The sequence below is a fragment of the Nothobranchius furzeri genome, chromosome 7 (assembly GCF_043380555.1).
Source record: "Nothobranchius furzeri strain GRZ-AD chromosome 7, NfurGRZ-RIMD1, whole genome shotgun sequence".
Lineage (NCBI taxonomy): Eukaryota > Metazoa > Chordata > Actinopteri > Cyprinodontiformes > Nothobranchiidae > Nothobranchius > Nothobranchius furzeri.
The window spans coordinates 25048492-25072331 of NC_091747.1; the positions used below are offsets into that span (position 1 = coordinate 25048492).

At 43.7% G+C, this 23840-nt stretch overlaps 1 protein-coding gene across 3 annotated transcripts in view; it reads right to left on the reverse strand.

The window, feature by feature from the left end:
* LOC107382735 (inactive dipeptidyl peptidase 10) overlaps positions 1-23840 on the reverse strand; it is a 151751-nt gene that overhangs the window by 73755 nt on the left and 54156 nt on the right. The window contains exon 1 of one of the 3 annotated variants that reach the window (XM_054751286.2): positions 12777-13673. The exons of the other annotated variants lie outside the window; for them this stretch is intronic. Coding sequence (XP_054607261.2) covers positions 12777-12821 — 45 coding nt within the window. The 5' untranslated portion in view covers positions 12822-13673. Of the gene's footprint in view, positions 1-12776; positions 13674-23840 lie in introns of those variants that run through there. 3 annotated transcript variants of the gene reach the window in all.

Consider the following 23840-nt stretch of genomic DNA (forward strand, 5'->3'; position numbering starts at 1 on the left):
GATTTGATCCAGAACTAACAGAAAACACCTGATCCATGTGAGATAATCCTCCATTAGTCACAAACAGGTTGGTGCCATCAACTTATCTCCTACAAAACCACAACACAAGGAGTTCTGACCCTGTTCTGATCCGGTACCGGCAGGATGAACCCCCTTATTCTTCTCTGTCTTTTTTAAAGGAGGTATTTTTATGAGTCTGTGAGTCCTGGTCCTCAGGGCCAGCTGTCCTACATGACGTCTCTCTATTCCAACACACCTGAATTAAAGACCAGTATCACCTGCTCACAGCTGGGTTTACATGGGTCAGCTGGACACCGCCGATCACATCACCCAGCAGCTCGTTTATTTATTATTACTTTAGTTCTGTTTCACATTTATGTCAACAAATCCACAGTCCTACCCTTTACTGTGATGTGATGTAGGCTAGGGCTGATCAATTCTGGGCCTGCAGGGCCGGTGTCCAGAACGTTTAACTCAGCTTCAGTTCACCTGATTCCAATCAGCCGGTGATTAACGGGTTTCTGCATAGCCTGACGAGCTGCTGCAGGTGAATTCAACCACTGAATGAAGTGTGTGGGAGCAGAGAAACCACTAAAACATGCTGGATACCGGCTCTCCAGGCCTAGAATTAAATAGCCACGATGTAGGCAATACATCATTTCCTTTCGGCTAAAACACAACTGCTTTTTAATCTGGGCATTTGTTTACCTGAAGGAGGTGAGGCTTAGACATATTCTGTTTGTCTTTCATCCTGGTTGTTTTAATCTTTTATTCGATTTCATTTCTAACCGAACCGGTCCGATCCATTTGAAGCCATCCGGGCCCTGAAAACAGATTTTATTACACAAGCAGTGGCTGTGAGAGGATTTAATTAGCTGTGTTCATCTGCATGAGGCGCGTGTGGCGGATAAAGCTAAGCTCCATCCACCTACAGCATGTGAAGGACACGGACAATGAGGCTAATTCCATTAATCAGCTTTACTTAGAATTTTTGCACACATTTAAATGTGACTTTATATCATTTACACGGCAGGTGCCAGAGCCTTTGTCTGTCTGCAGCAGTCAAATCTCTGATTTGAAGGCAATTAGACACAGCTGACTACATCTGCAGACAAATGAAACCTCAGGCGCGGGAAACGATTCTAACCATTTCCTCCCAATTCAGAAACAAATCTCTTTTATCGAGGGAAATAAAAAGTGAAAGAGAACCTGACTCCAGCAGCCGAAGAGGCCGAACGAGTCTTGGAGCAGACAGGAAATTGTCTCCAGGTTAGAAAGTGGAGCTGTATTCTTCTTATACCTGAGGGGTGACATTGGAGGATTCAGCAGCACTGAGCTATAAAATTGGTAGTTGAGGAGGAATTAGCGAGGATGAAGAGGAGGAGAGGAGGAGAGGAGGAAGAATGAAGGATGACACCCCTGAGAGTCGGCTGAAGAGGTGAGAAGAACTGATTTCATCTCTCAGGTTTTTACGATGAACCCAGAGCCTGTTACTATTACTAAAGTCATCCTTCACAGCCTTTATTTATTTTAATTATTTTTTAATTATTTAAACTTACATTTAAAATTTGTCCGATTTTATTTTGGTAATCAAATTTTATTCAGCTTTATTTCCTCTTTTACTTTGAAGTATTTAGGTATTTCCTGCAAACCTTTTATTCTATGAATTTTATTTTGTTCCTGAAGAGATTTTAGTTTTTGTTTGATTTTATTTGTTTTCCATTATTTTTAATAAACTTAGCTCTGAATAAAAATACTGTTAGTTTTGTTTGTTCTGCTGAGAAGTCCAATAATTAGCTGGTAGCTTGTGAGCCTCTGCAGAGCCAAACAACAGAATGCTGAAATTACGTATTTATCTTTAAAAAGAAGACAAAAGCAAACGAGCGCTGATAGACTGAACTTCTTGTTTTGTTTATCAAAACTTCACTTCAATAATAAATTAAATAAATTATTTTAATGACCCAAACATCGGAATTCCTCACACACACACACACACACACACACACACACACACACACACACACACACACACACACACACACACACACACACACACACACACACACACACACACACACACACACACAGAGGAAAATTCCTAATCCCTTTCCTACAGATAACCTTTGACATTTGACCCTAACGCTTTGGGTCAGGAAGCCGCTTGGACTCAGGTTCTTCAGGGATGTTGGAGTTCAGAGATTAAAACTTGTAAAACCATGTTGGGCCATCAAAAACAAGAGATGGTGAAGGATAAGAATAAAATCCGGTTGTTTTGAATTTAAATCCTTCAGCTCTGTCTCTGGGAGAAGCTCTTATCTGGAGCGATTAAAACCTATTGGACTCAGAAGATTTTCAGGTGACGTTTGCGTTTTTATCCCGTAAAACATTTGATCAAATCTCCGTTTATGTAATAAATGAGTCTTTAGGAGTCAGTTTATGCTCTTATTTTGATGGGGTTCCTAATTCAGTAATTATGTTAAATAATTGTAAATTTAATGTCTCCATTATGTTGATTTGTGACCAGAATGTGCTCCAACCTAAAATATTGTGTTAAAAATATTGGATATTTTTATGTTCTTTCCCTGATCCTGAGTCAGAGTGGCGACACCATGTGTGAGCATCTTCATCGTTGGGACCGGAGCGCCAGATGCCTGCTACAGTAACGTAGAGCTGGATTTCATGGGGTCTATCAGCGTGTCTCCATAGCGATCTCCGTGTCGCTGGCCTTTCCAATGAGCCTTTGATTATCTCCCCCGGGATGGAAATCGATCCGTGCCTGCCCTCAGACCACCAGAGCTGCCGAAAAACCTCGTTTGGTCAGAAATACTCGCAGACTGGATCGGATCTGAGCCGATGAAGTGAGGAGAGTTCAGGCCTGGCAGAAATCCGTGTTCATGTTGGGGAGAAGAATTAAACACCACTTCCTCTGCTCACTGACACGTGCAGCACCGATTTATTCATCCTGCCTCGTTGCGTCTAACCTTGAAAACGTATTAGCGTTATATCAAATATTCACCCGCAGAAGGACTTCTGATGGTTGCATCAAAATGAGAGAAAGCCTGATGCAGGTTGTATAAAATATCAAAGGGAACATGAAACCAAACGCTGCTCACAGATCCGGGTGATGTTGGGATTCTTTCACTGCCTCTGGTGTTTGGGAGTCGATCTGTGGTCCAGTCTCAGATCTATGGTGAGAACACTGCCTAGAGCCTGAGAAGCTCCGTCACACATCCAGCTCACACCAAACCTGTAAAGTGGATTAATGTTTTACCTGCGTGGATCCGTGCTATCACAGACACTTCCTGCGTCCCGTCGTCTCGGGTCTGACGGCGCTCGGGCCACAACTGATGACTCAAACTATGTAATTGCCTTTTAATCCTTTCGAGGATGTGTCAGCGCCAGTTAATTCAGGGCAGCAGTCGCCTCGGGACACGCCGGGAGAGCTTTTACGACACAAAGGTAGCTCATGTAGGTCACCTCCCAGGCCGAGACGTGTGGAAGAGCTGACGGTCAATCACCAGAAACGAGGTGGCGAGTTCAAATCCCACAAAAGAGCCAAAATCATCAAGAGTTCTGATTAAACTCAGATCGCAGCAGAAAGCTGTGAAACTAAAGATTTTAATAGACGCTGATTATGTTAGGATGACCTTTTAACCCTAACCTTTCATAACCTTTAAAGCAACACCCAGCTCCTTTAGACCAGGATATGAGTGTGCAGTACCTGCAGGGGGCGCTGCAGACCTGAAGAGTTAAACTCCACAAACTGGACTATTACATAAATCATGTTATTGTAAAAAAAAACATCAACATGTAAATAAAAACTAAAGGTTTTTTTTTTCTGATAACCCTGCTAGCTTAAAATAGCCTAACTTAGTTTAACCTAGCCTAACCTGGCTTAACCTACCTTAACCTAGCCTAACCTAGTTTAACCTAGCCAAACCTAGCTTAACCTAGCCTAACCTAATCTAACTTACCTTAACCTAGCCAAACCTAGCTTGACCTACCTTAACCTAGCCAAAACTAGCTTCACCTAGCATAACCTAGCTTGACCTACCTTAACCTAGCCAAACCTAGCTTAACCTACCTTAACCTAGTCAAAACTAGCTTCACCTAGCCAAACCTAGCTTAACCTAGCCTAACCTAATCTAACTTACCTTAACCTAGCCTAACCTAATCTAACTTACCTTAACCTAGCCAAACCTAGCTTGACCTACCTTAACCTAGCCAAACCTAGCTTAACCTACCTTAACCTAGCCAAAACTAGCTTCACCTAGCATAACCTAGCTTGACCTACCTTAACCTAGCCAAACCTAGCTTAACCTACCTTAACCTAGCCAAAACTAGCTTCACCTAGCATAACCTAGCTTGACCTACCTTAACCTAGACAGATCTACCTTAACCTAGCCACACCTAGCTTAACCTGCCTTAACCTAGTCAAAACTAGCTTCACCTAGCTTAACCTAGCCTAACCTAGCTTCATTTACCTTAAACTAGCCCAGTGGTTCCCAACCTTTTTCCCAAGGGACCCCTTTTTTACCAGTAAAATTTTTGACGACCCCCTCCCATTCTCTGTTCCAGTACAAACAGTATTAAGAAATGATACAATGGTTCAAGCACATTTTAATATGCTTTGATTCAATAGATAACAGTCATAGTAGGCTCCAGTACAGAACAAAGTCATTAACAAAACCAAACAGAGCATAATGTGCTTGACAGTTTGTATTACTTTTCTGAACACATTGTTTCTTGTAAACACTGATAAATCAATCATTCCTTTCAATAAACGTTTGACACATAAAAAATACACTGAGCAAAATGTACTTAAATGTGTATATTACTGTTTATACTAGATTATTTACTGTAAACGCTGTGATTAATCAACCAGTCCTATCTTTAATGAACTTTTGACACTTGAAAATAAAACAGTGAGCTGAGCAAAATGTTCTTAAAAGTGTGTTACTTTTACTGTACTAATTATTTCCTGTCTTAATATCAGTAAACTTTTCACTCATGAAAAAAATGTGAGCAAAATGTAGGCTATCAACAAGTAATAAATGAAGTTTTAACCCCTTAAAGTGGAGAGGTCCTGGCGACCCACTGAGAGGCTTTGGCGCGCCCTTGTGGGGGTCGGGACCCCCAGGTTAGGAACCACTGACCTAGCCTAACCTAACTTAACCTACCTTAACCTACCTTAATCTAGCCTAACCTAGTTTAACGTACCTTTACCTACCTTAACCTATCTTAACCTAGCATAACCTAACTTAACCTAGCCTAACCTACCTACATTTACCTTAACCTAGCTTAACCTAATCTAACAAAGCGTATAGCAACAAGCGTTTATTCTCAGTGTTTTCAACGGACAAATCCAGAATTTTACTTTGTCTCGTTCCAGAGTATCTCTCTTATCTGATGGCACCATCTAGTGGCTGACAAGCATATCACACATATAATCTCTTGGTCCGTTTTTTAATATGGAGACTTCACGTTTCTTGTTTATTAATGGGCTTCTGTAGCCGACAAACAGAGCCAAAAGACGTTTTACACGTATTATTCTCGTGTCACTTTTTTTCATGTATTCATACTTGTCCGTGAAAAGGTCATCAATTCTGCATCAGCCGAGGTATTCCTTAAATGTGAATCACGTAAGCGGTAGTCTAACGCTATTGGTTAGTTCTGGTCGGCGCTCGGTTTCCTATTGGACAGAGCTCTGCGGGATGGGGGCGTGCTTAGCAAAATAAAGACGTATTGCTTACATTACATCACAGTACATAATGAGATCATCACTTTTACGGATTTCTGAAAAATCAAACATCATTTCTGAAAACTCTGGAAAGCTGCTTCAAGGCGCTAAGATGTAGCAACACGACTAGAACAGGACACACGTGGTCTCTGAAGTCTGTGTTGAACAGCTGTTTACATCGGAAATCTTTCTTTTAACGATGCGCCTCTTTACCTGGAACATCTTTTTAAATCACAGAAAAAAAAATCAACGCTCATAAAAGTAAAAATCATCTTCAAACCTGTTCAAGAAGACATTTTTCTAAATAAAACCTCCATGGGCCGTTCAGAGGTGTGCAGAATGACGGGACAGCATTTCCTTTAAAAGCTATCACTTAATTTAAAACAATAATCAAATGTTTATTTTGACAGCACGACAACTGATTCATGTTAACTTCTACACCAACAGTCCGCTCGGCTGGCTCTTTGGAAAACGGCGGACTCGCCAAGTCAAGCAGCTTCTTCTGAGCCCAGAAGACGTCGTTATCCTTCTCAGAAGAGGAGCGAGCTTAAAAGATCTGAAACCGGAGTGAGTTTAGGTGAAGCCTACGGCAGATGGACCCGATTAAACGTTTTACGTATCGGCAGCAAACCTGGAATCCCGATGGCTGGAAACCTTCTATTGCTGCAACTACAACCTCCACACACTAGATGTTGTTCTGGTGTTCCTGCTCCATATTCCACCTTTAACCAGATGAAATTCTGCCGCAATTCCATCCCAACACCCCGATGACAAACACTAAATCCGTGTTTTCTACTGTACTCTAAAACTTCTGAGGCTAAGCTAGTGTGGCATTACAAATACATGCAATTAAGTAAAGGATGTAAATCGTTATTTATTTCTTTTACCCAGTTAATCTGGCAGAAACATTCTGATATTCCTGATATTCCGGAGGTATTTCAGGCTGCACCAAAGTCACTCCTGCTGCTGCTAACTCCGGTTAAAAGTAAAATGAAAATATTCCCATGAGTTTCTCATCAGATTTTCAGCAGAAACCAGTTTCCTCGCTTTCTAACGAGCTTCAGCGAAACAGGAAGTGATGTGGGTGTGGCCACTCCTTCCTAAATAAAATCCTGTAATAACCAGGAATGTTTTCTGCTGATAGTCTCTTCCTGGTTTGCTCCTCCTCCTCCTTAAATCAGCCCATCATTTAAAGGATTCCACCTTTCCCCTCCATGTTTCTTCCTCCTCTTCTCCTTTGCTGGAAAGCAGCATCCTGGGTTTTCCCTCCATTAGTGTGAATTACTCCTTCCTGGGCCCGGAGATCACAGCATGTGAAAGTGCACCTCTTACTCACACTGAGGCGCAGATTTCTCTCCTCCAAACTCTCACCTTTAATCCCAACAATGGCTCCATTAACCACGGAGAGGAGGACTGTTTGTCAGGTCAGGTGCTGCGCCCGTAACCCTCCCTGACTGCAGAGACTCCGGTCGACCACCAGGTCACGGTGAAAGCCGTACCTCCTCGTGAGTCTGAATCATTCCTGCCGTTACAGGAGACGGCGGCACAGCTTGTGACCATCTGATGTCAAATGAGCCTGTTTGTTCTCAGATTTCTCTTTCAGGGAGACTAAAGATGTTTCTACTGTCACGCCGCTGCCGAGTTACGGCTGGCTGCATGCAGGTGTACAGAAAGAAATCTAATAAATCTGAGCTAAGTAGGAACGCAAGCATGTTTATCCAGGGTTCTGATCACTTCATTTAGACATTCCCACTGTTTTACTACAGAGCTGCCTGGACATGTGGTAACACGTCACTCACACGGTCGTAAATATTAGATGTTTCAGACCATTTTCCTCCCATCACACCTACAAAATCCCAACCCAAAACAAGTCCAGCTGGAACATCAGATTCCCCCAAACTAAAACACCAACGCCATTTTCCCATTTGACTTATGAATTTTGGAATGCCACGATTGGACCTGGGTCAGAACCAGACCTGAGTCTGGGTCCAACTGGTCCCACTCAGACTATCTCAGAAATAATCTCTGTTTCTCCAAACAGAAGCTGTTCACCAAACTATCGACAGTTGAAGCAATAAAAATCAGAAACACTGAAAAAGTGAACCGAAATGAAATATTTGATATTTTTTAATCTTTTTGGTCATGATTTTGTCTGCAGATTCTAGATGTTTATGATGTGTGTAGATTTTCACTCACACACACACACACACACACACACGCACACACACACAGACACACACACACACACACACACACACACACACACACACACACACACACACGCACACACACAAACACACACACACACACAATTCTAGTTCTACATCTTATCTAAATATTCCAGGAATCGTTTTAATCGAGGCCTTCTTGCTGCCTTAACCAGAAGAATTGGCTCCACCTACGAGAGGATGAGTCAATAAATAAATAAATAATTATAAATAAATACATAAAGATGACGGAACCACCGAACCAACCCAGTATTTAATACAATAATAAAAGCTGTTAACACCTTCTCTCAGTAGAAAAGCAAATGCTGCACTAACATAATGTAGCTCAACAGTAACGTTGATCACATGTTTGTAATTCCTGTACTGAAAGGATGCAAAACCATTATTCTGCAGCTTCAGACAGAAATCTGGACATGAAAACAGTTAAAAACCCTTTTCTTTTTCCAAATAAAATGTTTATTGTTCAGGTTTGGGTCCGAGTTGTGAGGAGTCCCCACGAGGCTCCGGAGCCGCACGTTTCACAGCCCTGCTGTAACAAACCCTCGCGGTCTGATCATGAATCACTGCTTCGCTATACCTGAATAAACGCATTAACACCTTTGTGCAGCAGAAAGAGGCAGCTTCGTGCTTCCTCCTGTGAACGAGTTTAAACGGATACATTCTTCTCCACTACGGCGTAATTAGCTAGGATGAGTGTGAGTAGGAGTTAATGGAGAGAAATCCTGCACAAGTGGGTGAAAATGACATTAGGAGACTATAGCAGCATGTCAGACGTTCCTGAAGAGATGGTTACTTCACACAGGAAGAGAACCAACGAGGTTCAGAGTTTCAGTTTAAGCTTCAACCAATCAGAAATGTTCAGTTACTGTTTTCTATTCTTCCCAGGCAGTTATAAGGTTATAGAAATGTAAAACCATTAAGGTCACATTAATGTGAGATATTCAGAAGAAACCTTTTGTTCAAACATCTCCATACTATTCTGTCTCAACTGAGTTGAGTTCAGGTTTCTAAAACCTGCTGGAGACGTGTTTCTGTTCCTGAAACTCTTCTGGTGAACAATGAAGATTAGGGAGGTTTGGATTTAAGCCTCATTCCAACAAACCCCAGATCCACAGATATTTGCCATTTGGTATCCATCGCCATCAGACCATCACCCACCTTAGAGCCGATTTAAAGTCAGGCACGTCCACAGGCAGCCGAATGCAAAGGACCCCAAGCCAAAACTTTAATATTTTCCTTGGAGTAAAAGTTGGGGCTTCACTTCTGATATTCCCAAACCCCACAGCCATAGAATCAGATGTAAAATATGAAATGTTGGGTTCACTGAGTGGAAGAAAAATGAGCCGTAAGACCCGTCGGTAACCAGCGTGACGATGCGGTGGTTTAATATCCGTTAGCAGACATCTAAAACTGTCAGATACTTGTTTCCTTCACATAAAAGCTCCAATTTTATAGATTAGAATACTTTTCCTGACTGGAAATCTGAGAATGTCACCACATTCCTCGGCCCTCTGCCCCTCTCACAGACACCGTCTTTTTCCACGTTGTGTGTCGGAGCACATTTGATTTGGAAACTAATTAAAATTTGACAGTGAAAGATAAATAAGTGTGATCCATCCGTTTCCTGTGTAATTCTGACAGAAATCATCTGATCAAACGACTGTCTGGAATCGACCCCAAAACTCGGAGCCTGTATCGGCCCTGAGCAGCAGGAAAACCCACATCCGTCCATCTTTTCTCCAATCTCTGAGGCTACGCAACAGGAAAATTGTAGCCGAGCAGCGCTGCTCTCTTTCACTTGTTATTTAAAGACCTTTCCCAGTTTTCTCATTTTGGAATTTCCTCAGCAGCTTCATGCAACTTTGATGAAGACTAACCCTGTTAGCAGGTTTCAGCTCCGAGCTTCAACCAGAGTGTCTGCAGACAACAGGAACCTCACATTGGAACTCCACACTGACCGTCCCATGCCAAACATCAGCACCATTCCTCGTCAGGAGCTTTATTTACCGTATTATCCGAACTGTAAGCCGCTACTTTTTCCCATGCTTTGAACGCGGCTTATAATGAGGTGCGCGGCTTTAAAAGGATGGATGCTGGAAAGGAGTGCTATGGAGGATTTTTTCACAGTAGGACGGCACTGCGTGTTCTCACCGCTTCACCCCGGGATGATGACAGCAACACGGAGAGCGACACTGACCGTTAAACTACGTTTTCAATTCAGTAGATATCTGTGGCTTTTAGCCCGATGCTGCTTATATTGAGGTGCGCTCTAAAGTCCGGAAATTACGGTAGTTTCTATAAACGATTCCAGGTCTGAAATGTGCCACAAACTGCAGTTTTCAGAGGAATATTTCTGCTTTCTTCACCTCTTATTAAACCAACGCTTAAAAGCCTCAATCCTTCAGCGGGAGAAGCTGCTCCCTGATATCACCCACATCTCATGAGGCCGTCGGTTTTCCAGACACAGAAACTCAATTATGAGCTTTTGATTTCTTAGAATATCACATGACCGAATTAAACTGGAATCACCCCTGAACACATCGGGCTCTTTTCCAAATGAAAGAACAAATTGCTTTTTTTGTGGAACTTTAGCCTGAAGGGAAGCAGAGACGTTGGTTCGGTGTCAGTCCTGGCACGAGTCCAGCAACCTTTCAAATTAAAGGCCCAGCATTCCCTTTCCTGCTGCTTCTCAGCTCTGGATCTGACGTTGGGAAATGATTGTGTTGTTTTCGCTCAGATGTGGATGTCTGAAATCCCGGTTAGGGTGATTTTTCTGATCGACATATTTATGGAATCTTTACTTTTACAGAGTCTGAACGTTGTATGATGAAAACCTCCTGATGAGAAGCAACTAATGGCATAGGGATGAGTTGGGAATGCTGCAGCACAGCATCTATACAAACAAATGACTTGTGTTACATTTACTGTACTAAACAAAAATCCTGGAATTGGAAGAAATAGACAAAATAACCAGCTGCAAAATAAAGCAAACCCAGGATTCCAGATCCAGCTCCCAGGGATCATGCCCTGGAATGCCCACCAGTCTGGAAAAGTCCCCTGCTTTTTCCTCTAGATCAAACTCCTGAGAGGAGAAATAATTCCATTCATTCTGTGACAGGCAGGAATTCAGTCAGGAAAACCGCCACCACCAACTACACACACTGTGCACATGAAACAATCTGCTCCTCTCTGGTATTCCAGAACACAGACGTGCTCCAAGAAGCATCCGGGTCCTCCTGGTTTACAAACTGGGACCAGAAACCAGAATCATTACAGAAAAGAACTTTATGATGACAGGAGAAAGAACTTTTCTTAATCCAGAAGCACATCCTTAAACCAGGAAAACCTGCGGTTCCAGTTGTGACTGAACTGATGATGAGCTTCCCGACTATCCTAATGCTCCAAAACTTTCTATCCATAGAAAAACATGTCAGGATCCGTCTGATATTTTCTGTTTATCATCCCTGTGGTTGTTTAGGTGCGACTCGAACTTACTGCTGGGAACCAGAACCCAGATTCTACCTTAATAAGGTTCATGAGCTGAGGCGGCCATCTTGAATCTGGTTCCCTGTTATGGATAAATAAATGATAAATGACCCGCACGCCTCTCAGAGTAAGGACTCCAAAGCGCTTTACACTACAGTGTATCATTCATCCATTCACACACACATTCACACACTGGTGGTGGTGAGCTACGATGTAGCCACAGCTGCCCTGGGGCGCACTGACAGGCGAGGATGCTGAGCACAGGTCCCTCCGACCACCACCAGCAGGCAAGGTGGGTCTTGCCCAAGGACACAACAGCAGAATTCTCTGTCTGGAGCCGGGATCGAACCTGCAACCTTCCGATTATTGGACAACCCGCTCAACCTGTTGAGCTACTGCTGCCCATAAGATCAGGGAAGTGACGGTACCAGCAGGTTCGGGTTCCATTCTGGGTCTGAGAAGTCCTTCCAGTACCACATAAACTCTAGAAAACAAACAGTGGTGCAGCAGTACCATCTAACCCTGCTGGTACCAACTGGCTCGGGTCACCGTGAGTCAGTACCTATATGGTAAGCTGTTTTGACATATAATCACCATGGCATGCTTTTGACGTTTGATCCGATAAGGACCCAACCTTTACAGTTTACAAATCAGGCTGGAGAAAAAGCTGAGAGTAAGAGACTTTTAAAGTCTGTGTGTCCACATGGAGGATAGAGGTCCAGAGTCGGAGAGCCTCTATCCTTAGTCCATCGGAAAAAGGTGGAAACTTGGTATTCCTGCTGTAGATCCTCTGGTGAATCGATTCTGAGTTTATTGAAATTAGTCAAGTGAGATTTATTTAACACACATACACACACGCGTGCGCGCACGCACGCACACACGCGCAAACACACACACTCAAGCACACGCACACACAAGCACGCACGCACGCACGCACGCATACACACACTCACAAACACGCACGCACGCACACGCGCACACACACACTCACGCACACACGTACGCAAACACACACACCACAGGAGAAGGAGAGGCAAGAACATCATGGCCAGCTGATCATAAATAGATCTAGGTTCTAGTAGCCACACTAGAACCGGTTCCGTCACCAAGTGATGCTGGGATGGGGGGGGGCAGCTGGAAGGAGGCAGCGGCTGAATTGCAATGCCCCCCCACCCCCACCCCCACCCCCCGCGCGCACACACACACACACACACACACACACCAGAATCAAGCCTTTCAAACCGGTTTAAAGATTTCAGTGATTAAACCGGAATCCGAACCGGACCCGTGGTACCGTAAATATCACAGTCAGAAGAGCCCACCTCGTCCTGCTGCGGCTGGTTCGGCGGTTCTTTGGTGGCGGTCATTGTAAACTCCTGATCTGGATCCAAAACGCACCTCCGGTTCCGGTTCCGTTAGAAACAAGTCAGAAGGTTTAAAAAGGCGAGACCGGAGCTGCGGAGTGTGACGGAGTCCGTCACGGAACGTCTGCGGGGTTCTGAGGAGACGCCGGTTCACATCACGGACCCCTCCGAGAAAAGGGAGGAGAGTTTGAGACGGTACCGACAGAACCGGAGTGGTCTGGCTCCTCTGGTGCTGAGGAGGTGATGCTGTGGTCTCAGGGAGATCTCAGAGCGGGAGGGGTGAGGAGGGAGGGGAGGGGCGGGGCTGGGACTGGTTTACCAAACAGGACCGAGCCCCGGATCAGAGCAGGAGCTGTCCGCGGTGCTGATCCGCAGGGTGGGTGGCCACCGAGCCTGGCTGCAGTGAGGATCCGGGTCCTGCTCGGTCTCAGGCGGCCTGAAGCTGAGCTCCGGTCTGCAAACGCAGCTCCAAAATCCGGACACAATCCACCAAAGTTCACAGACGGAACAGCTGAGACATGATGTCCCAGAAGTCCCGGACTGCTCCGGTAATCCGGCGGTTCCTGAACAATAATCAACCCAATCAGCTCAGATCCGGTTAACCCTTCAAGAACCACTAAACCTCTAGACCCTCTCCTCTGGAAGAGGATTTAAGGAAGTCTGAGCATGACCCACTGGGATTAGAACCCACCACCAGAGACGGGCCAGATTGGTTCCCACCAGAACCACACCAGCTGGTCCGGATGGACTCCAACAGCAGAAAACCTCACGTGTCCCTGTCAGTCCCAGTCAACTCAGAACAGGAACCTGAAGCTACAATTTCCACAGGATCAGCAGAACTTGACCAGGAGAGACTGGAAAACCAGTCCTGGTCTGATGAGGCTGGATTTCAGCGTCACCAACATGGAAGTGTGGATCTGGTACCAAGGCTCGAGTCCGGGCAGGATGGAAAACTTTCCTCTGTGAGTCGGATTCAGGAAGGGCGGGAGACCAAATGACTCGAGCAGGGACAAAGACAGGGTCCATCATAAAACCACAATAAGACCTGCAGAACATTCTGATGTTTAACAGCAGCTGGGTCCTCTGTACCGCTTCCACTTGATTTAAAATGAAACCTTTTCTCACTGCGGTGTCTCACACTCATCCCAGCAGCTTCAGCCCAGTGGGACATCAGCGGTGGAGACAAACTGGATCTGGACAAACCTTTTAATTGATGGTGACTTCTGAAGCTGCTACTAGTTTCAGCTTAGCCGTTTGTCTCCTAGTCTCAGGTGTTTATGCTGACCTCACACCTCTGAGAACAAAGAAGAACCAGGATGTAGGACATCTGGAGCTCTGATGGACCACTAAAGGAACCCTCCACCAGGAACCCCAGACCAGAATCTAACTGGGACTAGGCTCAGAGGTGTAGAGCATCAACATGACCTCCATGGAGACGTCCCTCTCATGCACTCAGACTGTAACAATAACAGCAACCAACCAGATTAAACTGGTTTAACACCAGTACCGGTACCTGTTGTTCACATGAAACACAACCAGAGTGGAGATCAGCTGTTAGCTCCTCCCGATTATTTCATCTGACATCATCCTGACAGCTGCACTCCAGGGAGGGTGTGTGTGTGTGTGTGTGCGTGCGTGCGTGCGCGCGCGTGCGTGCGTGCGTGCGTGCGTGTGTGTGTGTGTGTGTGTGTGTGTGTGTGTGTGTGTGTGTGTGTGTGTGTGTGTGTGTGTGGATTCAGGGTCATCACCATCCAGAGGAAACCCAGTGCCACCGAGCATTGTTCTCCAGGGATGCAGCGTTCCTGGCCCAAGGTTCCGGTCTGGAACTTCGGCTCAGAACCGGATCTTCATGTTGGTACCAACGGTAGACCAGAACTCTGATGCTCCAGCATCAACAAATTCTATTCGTTTCACTCTGTCCTCAGAAAGTCAGAGATGTGAAATGAATAGGAAGTAATCAGATTACCCGGAGCACATGCAACACGGGGTCGTTGTCCGTTAAGCTCGAAGATCCAAGATAAAAAGTGTGTTTGTGTGTTGTGGGAGTTGAGAGCAGCACAACAGCCCTCATTAGCATAAACTCCTCTTAACCTTTGCTTTGTGGGCCTCTTACTGAGGGAGATAATGGAGTTTTCCTGTTTGGAGCGAGAGAGCGATCCAAACACCAGATCAGCCGGGATGATGGATAAATGTGATGACCTTTAAGGTAAAAAGCCTCAAACCCAGAATCAAGCTTCAGCGTGACCACATTTAAATCCTCACAGTTGTGGTGAATAAAACGTCTCCAAAAGCCTGGAAGAGGAGGAAGAGTTTGGTGGATCTGGATCCGTGGAGGAGGACTTCCTGTGGGTTCCCGGCGGCGCCAGAACCCCTTCACTGTTAGTTACACTGATTCCAGGCAGATTGCTGCAGGATCTGATTGTTATTTCTCTGCCATGGCGGCGTCCTCCTGCTGTGCCGCTTGTTTAAGGTCTGCAGAGTCTGTTTGAGTGAATGCAGCTTCAAACGCCTCAATGCCGAGCACTCTGAGAATAAAGGTGGTGGCATTAAAGCTAAGCAGGCTGGGATGGAGATCCAACCAGCAGGTTAAAGCCATCCTGTTTCAGACGAGCCCATCGTTGGTGGTCTCAGGAGTCATCGGCTCCTCCTGTAATGAAGAGCCAGACGTTCCTGGATGTGTTGTTATTCTGTAAGAGGATAAAACTGATGGAGTGAATATTTCAGAGTGAGGAGCTGCAGGAGGAGGAGGAGTAAAGGTGAGGAGGTGGGAGGAGGCCCTGGGGAAGTGTTTTGCTGAGGTGTCTGCTGTTGATAAAGTATTTATGACCCTGGGGCAATTTAGTGCAGACACTCAGAACTCCGCGCCGCCGAGCCGCTGATGAAAGTTTCATGACCCGAACTCACCGAGAGCCGTTGTGGCTCCACGGGAAGCTCACGTCACATGATCATAGATGGCTGCAGCCTCCGATAGTGACTCGGGACGGGTCAGTGATCAACAGCTGATGAATTAGAATCACCTTCACCAGAAATATGACTTGTTTTACATTTAAAATGACGTTTTCTCATTTAACAGAAGCACTATAGAGGTTTCTCTTCTTTTTTTTTTTTACTAATTTGGAGACAAAAAGTGTAATTATGTTATTTAAAGACGTCAAAGTGAAATATTTTCTAATATTAAGTTTATTCTAATATTAAAATCATTTCTGATAAATGATGGTTTGTGGAGCTCGTAGAAACTTTTTGCTTTCATAGATAATGTCTTTTTTTAACATCTGAAAACAATTAAAAACACACAGAATGCAGTTTTAGGTTGAATTTATTCCGTTTATTTACGATGAGTTCATTTCAGTTCTTGTTTTGTAAATTTTGTTTCCTTGGTTCCCAGTTTTCTGCCCCTCCTTTAGATCTCCCGTCCAGCTGGAAGCAGGTCGGGGCATTCCTGCTGTTTTGTTTTTATTATTGTTTAGAGCTTTGTTTTGTTTTTCCACATCCGGCTTGCCGTCGCTCCGTTTCTGCAACTACTTAAAGCAACAGACTCAAAACAAATCGCTTTTACTTTTAATAAAATAGGATTTAATTTTATTTGTTTATTGTTGAAAAGTGAAGGTTCTGTTTAGGGCTGCAACTAACGATTATTTTCATAATCGATTAATCTGTCGATTATTTTTTCGATTAATCGATTAATCGGTTTGTTATTGTTTAGCTATTTAACCTATACAAGTGATGAATACATTTCAGTTAAGAAAAAGAAAAACATAAGAGAATTGTGCAGTTGACTGCAATCTATTTTATTGCACATGACCACAGTCAGCAGTGTAAAATGAGCTAAACAGTGCAAAATATCAGTCCAGAATAATTTTTTGGCATCAAAATATAAGAGGTAAATTCCACAAAAAATAATGTAGAATCTGGAATAGAGTTTGTAAGTGGTATGCATTGCTGGGGGTGAGTGTCTTGTTCCCCATGTAGTTGTCCATCGTTGCTTGTTTTTTTCTGCATAAGAAACACAAATAAACTGAATTAAGTACACATATAAAATAAAGCAGCACACACACTGCAACACTAAATCAATATTACATTATTTGAATTAATTAACAATATACAGTGATCATTTATTTTGACAAAAAATGTGTTGTGAGGCGTTTTACAGCGTTAGATAGTAAAACAGCCTTTTAATAGTTAAAAAAAGGACTTTCTGAATTTCTCCTGTATTTAAAAATTGAAAGCGTACAACTATGCCGCGTTATATTCACCTGGACACAGCTCGTCTGTATATTTTTCTCCGCGGAGTTGTCCTTTTTTGAATGAGGAACACAGTTATGGGTTTGTGCCGTTTTTCTCTTAACGAGAACATTCTTATAAACAGACGTGCTAAATTTGGCAAGCGCATGATTCACAACACGGAGGAGATTCACGATTGCATCTAGTCAATCAGAAGTACAACACCGTAAACTGACGCGGCAAAAAAAAAAAACATGTTTAACATCCACTATAACGAACTCAGCTAACACTAAGTCCCAAATGTGATCTGCGTTAGCTTGTTTATTTTCTGTTACTTACCGGACTTTCCTCTGCTGCATCAGCCCCCATGTTTTCATCTCAAATGTTCACTTAGGGACGTCGTGCTTCCGTCGTGCCATGGTTTTTGCATATTTTGCAGGTCACCGGTCTTTTCAAGGCATCTAGTGAAGTGCTCCCATACTCGTGAGGTTTTTGTCCGGGGTTTCTCTTGTTTTGTCGCTTCTATTTTTCTTCCGTATTTGTTGTTGATCCGCCATCTCTCACAGCAAGATGCGCGTCAGTAACGTGATACGTCATGAAAACCGAGGGCACTTATTGGTTAATTTCTTCTTCTACGGCCCCACTGGTAGATCAGTGGCTCATTACTGCCACACACTGGCGGCAAATTTAACAGATTGTAACCGATGTCAGATTGTGGTAAAAAATAGACTTTATGCGGTAAAATATGATTATTAAACAACTAATCAATGACTAAAAAAGTTGTTAACTATTTTAATAATCGATTATAATCGATTAAATCGATTAGTTGTTTCAGCTCTAGTTCTGTTAACGTGCTGTTTGGTACCAGAACCAGACAAGTAATTATTAGCTGAATGCTTTGTTTAGGGAGGGGGCGAGGCTTGTGCTGCAGCCAGCCAACAGAGGGAGCTCTTTTTTGTTCTGGCTCTAATTTCCAGACTATTTCCTTGTTTGAGTTCAAATTTCCCTCTGCGACTCAGAACCTTTTGTTTTGTGCCGCGGTCAGCAGACAAACAGATGCAGAGGACTAGCAGGTCCAGAACCAGAACCCAGAGGCTGGACCATCTGTCCCGGCTGGCTGGAGGTAAAGCTGGAGAGCAGCTTCTCCTTCTCGAGGTTAAAAATGTAGCAGATTTCTAAAACACTGCAGTAAAACCTGCTGCATTTGACGCTCTGAGGAGTTTAATCACAAACATAAACCAGAAGAAGAGCTTTTATCTCCTGTTTTTATCGTCCATGTGGAGCTTTACTTGGTCCACTTAGCAGAACCACACAGAACAAGCTCCATTTGGAAGCCTCATCACGCGATCTGCAGCTTTTACAGCCTCCATTTGAGCTCCAGCGTCACGAATCCCGACTTCAACATGGTCAATTGGCTCCGCGAGTTAGGCTTCTCAAACAATCAGCCTGGGGTGCAGGAACATCAAACGGACCTCGGAGCAGCAGAACCAGCAGCCTTTCATCATGCTGCAGAGTCGGCATAGGGAGGATCTGCAGCGGGAAGACACGGAGAAACTTCGGCTGACCGTGATTGCGTGGCAAGGTATTGTTCTGTTGTTTGTTATTCCGTAGTTATTCCATTGTTGGGAATACAAATGAAGCTCTGATTAAAGATGGAGCACCCTGCTGCTGAGTTTTCCCATTGGGATCACCTAATGAGAGGCAGGAATGCTGCATCCTGGTTGGCCCAGAGCTTCTACAGGTGACTTGTTACAGACGGGCCTCGGGTCACTAAACCAGCTGGACGCTGAGTTAATGAAGCAGCTTTTGGTTTTTTCAGTGGTCCTATGAAGGATCAAGGCCTACTTTACTCATGTGACCGGAAATTCTTCCTTCTGTAGGTTTTCTGGAGCTCTCAAGGTGTTGAAGACCCAAACCTGTTTATCACAGGACCGGCTCCAAAAGTTTATTTATTCAGCAACACGAAGAGATGATTTCAGCTGTTTTAGTCAAATGTCAAAAAAATTAGTTAAATTTTTCTGAAAAAAGATGAAATTTGGCAAAAAGAAAAAAAGAGAAACTGAGAGAAAATCCTGTGGAACAAAAACCAGCTGGTCGTGTTGAGAGAACCGATCCAACAGCAGCTTATTGTGTTTATATAAAGCTTTGATTGACTCTGTACAGAATGGGTCAATAATGATCCAGAACCGGTCCCGTTTCTGGGAGGAACACCGACCTTTCCCACTCAAGGACATCCCGACGCTCCTGATCCCAAACATAATGAAGAAGAATTATGCATGTGAGCAGTCGGAGGAGACACAGAGCATTATTCAGAATCAATACGACCCGCGGGCCTTCACACACACACACACACACACACACACACACACACACACACACACACACACACACACACACTGAGGGGTGGCTATGCCCCCACCCCCTGTGATCACATCCTGACTCATCTGTAACAGAACCAGAACACTTTCCTCTCAAGGCTCATTTGGATTTGCTGCTCGATCTACGCGAACTGACCCGGTTCTGGATCCATGAGACAATCAGGAATGAGGTAGGCTGCATCAGCTCCTGACCACCAGCAGCAGCTTCAGGAATGACGAGTGCTACCCTCATGCTTTTTATCATGATCCGTTGTAAAAGAACATGAATGAATATTTAAGCAGCTGATCACAAACCTGCCAGGTGCGCTGGAGCCTGAAGCTCCGGCCCACAGGAAGCTGGAGTACCGCTGTGTTTGTCCCAGTCCACCACCCAGGGGTCACTCTGAAGAACTGTACTTCAGCAGCAGCAGCAGATGGAAAATCATTCATCAACAACGATGGTTGTTGCCACTGCTTCTGCAGCGTTCAGTTTCACTTGTGCACTGCAACCCGACTGCCAGCGGCCACCATAAAATGGTGACGGGCCTGGATTTGTGTAGCGCCTCCCTGGGGTTCTACAACCTCCCAAAGTGCTTCACACGCTGGTGGTGATGAGCTACGATGCAGCCACAGCAGAGGTGGGGGGGTAAAAAGGTGATCCGAGAATAAGGGAAAATATTCCCGCTTTAATAAACTCTCGACTGACGTGTTTAGACCAACATACGTGAGCAAACATTCTGAAACATTCAACTCCAAAGTCTGCATCCTTTCCATGTTTCCTTCAGTGTGTGAGAGAAATTCCAACTCTTCCACTCCGAGTCTAAATCCACACGGTGCAGAGATCTGTGAGGATTTAGGATTCTAGACAAGCATGGGTTTGCTGCACATTTCTGGAAAGCCTGCAGACCTTCTCCTTTGGGTTTGCTGCAGACTTCGTCCAACATGAGCCGCAGATGACATCTGAGCATGCTCAGATCGCTCCGGGATCAACGGCAGCCCAGAAACCAAATCACCAGCGGCTCTTAAGTGGGCCAGCGCCGGAGTCCTCCAGCAGAACCCTTCAGAGGGAGTATGAGCCCACTCACAGGAGTGGAGGGGAAATGTAGTACCAGCTTGTTCAGTGAAGGTCATGGAGGTAAACATATCCTCCTCTTCCTCACTATTCTGGATAAATCAGCTTTTTGTTTTACTCACCTCACTTAATACGTCTTTAATAGGCGGTCGTTGGAGTTTCTGTAGCTCATCTCAGCTCAAATAGACCAGGAGGCAAATAAATAAATAGATAAATAGATGAATAAAGAAAGAAAGAAAGAAAGAAAGAAAGAAATGAATGAATAAATGAATAAATGAATAAATGAATAAATGAATAAATGAATAAATGAATAAATAAATAAATAAATAAATAAATAAATAAATAACAAGCACGTAGCATGGAGAACAAAGTAAACATTATGTGATTGTTTGACTGGTCAGTGCCACTCAGAGTCCAGTCTCATTTTCTTTTGTCCTGTTTTGTTTTTAGTTTTCAGCATAAATTATTTTCTGGAACGACTCTGAGCCGCGAGGGGAAAAAACTAAAACTTTTAGTTATTTAGTTATTGTTGGTAAATCCTCATTACAAAATAAAAGCATGGACAAAAAGGAACTCAAGACAACATTCTGAGCTAAGCCTAAAATGTTTGAAGTAGGACACAAAAATATTCTTTAATATAAACATGCATAGATTTCTAAAATGTATCCATCAATAAATGTTTTATTTATCTGACGTCAACAGCAGAAATTGTCCATTTCTCCTCTGATGCTGAAGTCTTTTAGTTTAAAGGGACATGCCACCCCAAAGTAAAGTGTTGTCTGCTGATATGTTCTACTTAGTTAGATATGTGAATAAAACTATTCGTAAGCAGAACCGGCAGCCCTCCTTTAGCTTAGCATAAACAATTATAAAGCTAACTATGGGGAACATGGCAACAGACGACATTTCATTTTGAGGTGGACCATCCCTTCTAAATAAACTTATTTTATTTTTCTATTTGAAAATTTATGAAATATTTGATGATATGGTCTAATTTAGACCTTTAACTAACCTAAAACCAGTTATTTGTTTCTTATCATGGTTTATATCAATATTGACTAATATGTTAAAAACAGGATTTTTCGTTTTTCTTTTCTCACAGTGCCACTTTCATCATTTTAGATTCAATACAGAATAAAAAGTAAAGCCCATCACGCCTTTTAGGATGAAAATCAGAGAAACATGTTTTTAAAACACAGACAAGAACAAAACAATCGGTCATTTGAACCAATCAGGCAGCACTGTTATAAAAGCAGAAAAGAGCTGCTGCAGGAGCCTGGAGATCCTGTGCTAGGGATAAATAAATATCCCCATCATGTCATATACCACCAGTGTGTTTTGCCCTCTTTCTACCATCTCATCTGCACAGATCTGAGACAAAAACTACAGAAACTGTTTTACAGAAATGAACATACATTATTCCGGAGAGAATCTCAGAAAACAACTCTACAGGATCAGGATATTCCAAAAGGATAATTACAGCCTTTAAAAACCGTGAATGAACACTTTCACATCCTGTAGATTAAACCTAATGAGTCTGCTCAGCTTCATAATTCCATCAAACACTTCCCAAAGCTAAAACTGGGACTTTTTGTCTCTGTTAATCAGCTGAAAGTAAACGGCATTACATGATTTAGGTGACATGAATCTAAAGCTGTGGACGCTGTTCTTCCGTGTCACTCAGATTCTGGAAAGCTCCTCACAGCGGAAACGGGTCGTGCTGAAAGGCTTCGGTGATCAGATGCAGCGGATTAACGAGGTCTAACTAACAGCTGGATGCTGCTGATCACATCTGGATGTAAAGAACACATCTGGGATAAACGTTCCGATCGTGTGGGTTTAAGCTTTATCCTGTTGTTTGAATGATGTCATCTTTATTACATCAGCTTCGACTCTTCATCACGAGTGTTTTCTCTAATGGTCATCCTCATCACCGCCTCATTTTTCATCCTCTGTGGTCCTCACCGACCCATCCATTTACATTTGAATCCATCTTTTATCCACTCCAAGCACTCTTTTTATGCTCTCAAACACAACTCACTTCTTTTTTTAACAAGGAACCTTTTTGGGAGTTCATTATCATCCGGCCCGGCTGGTTGTTATCTGTTAAATCCGTCTCCTCTGGGTCTTTCCTTGGCGATCCATCATGTTTCCACCATCTTCAGAAAACCGCCTCTTACCTTCTGCTGTACCTGAGCTGCTATCATAATGAAATCTAAATTATAGGCCGAGTCCCGCTGCTGCAGCTCCTTTTGTGAGGACTTCTGCAGCAGAAAACGGTTGATTGTAGCTGCTTGACATTTAATAAAAACACTGATGGCTGTGAAGAAAACGAGTTGGAATGGAGGGGTCGGGCCTCTTAGGTCTCGGAGGTGAGGTGTTCGTGACTGGGACACTGATGGCTGCAGACACCGGGAGAAAAGAGAAGCAGAGTCTGTTTGTGTTCAAGTTTCCTCTGAAGACCAATGTGTGATGTGTTTTCTGACCTCCAGTTTACAGGAAAAACAAGCGCCGCGGCTCCCGGGAGCTGCGTGGGCAACAACCATCTATTGTGCTCTGGATCTTGGAGTTGTTCAGGGAGAAGAACAGGTGTCAGTCCTTTGTTACGGATCAAACACAAACGCTACCTGCTGCTGCCTTCTGCCAAACTACAGATGGCTCTCAGACTCATGCGAGGACTGAACAAAAGGAAATTCCTGCGTTTAGAATCACATTATTTCAGCTGATTTCATGATGAATTTAAAAATTATTTTTTTAAATAACTTAATAATGTGACTAATAAGTGATTTGGAACCATAGACTGAGGTTTTGACCTCCGCGCCGTCGCCCGTAGGTTTCTGAACTGAAGCCCTGTGGGCGGTTCCCTCCACCACCAGCTGATGACACATCTGATACCTGTCAATGACAAGGACACACCTCGAATCTCAGGTTTAAATACATCTAAACAGATGAGGTAAAAGGTCTAAACCAGATCTATTCAACCTAAAACCTTTTTATGAACCAGGCTGTAAACACGTTTATGTCTGCTGTGACGTTAACGTGGGGCTTAGGGGGATCTTTGCTTTACTTCTGGCCGTTTTTTCCTCTTAGTTTGGAATTAAAACCCTCAGCTGTGTTTGAAACATATGTGGTTACCATGGCAACCCCGCTGAGCTACTGATAGCAGCTTTGACGTTCCTGTTGATCTTGGTTCTATCGCTTTAAGACTTGTGCCAGTTACTGCTTGTGCAGACACGTACTCTCTATTAGCGACATCAACTCTCAAACACCACATCAGAAAACAACGCCAAAGAAATCTGTGCAGGTTTTCACTCTCAGGAATTTTAAATAAACACTTTTGTTTAATCTGAATAATTATCCAAGACATTTTTC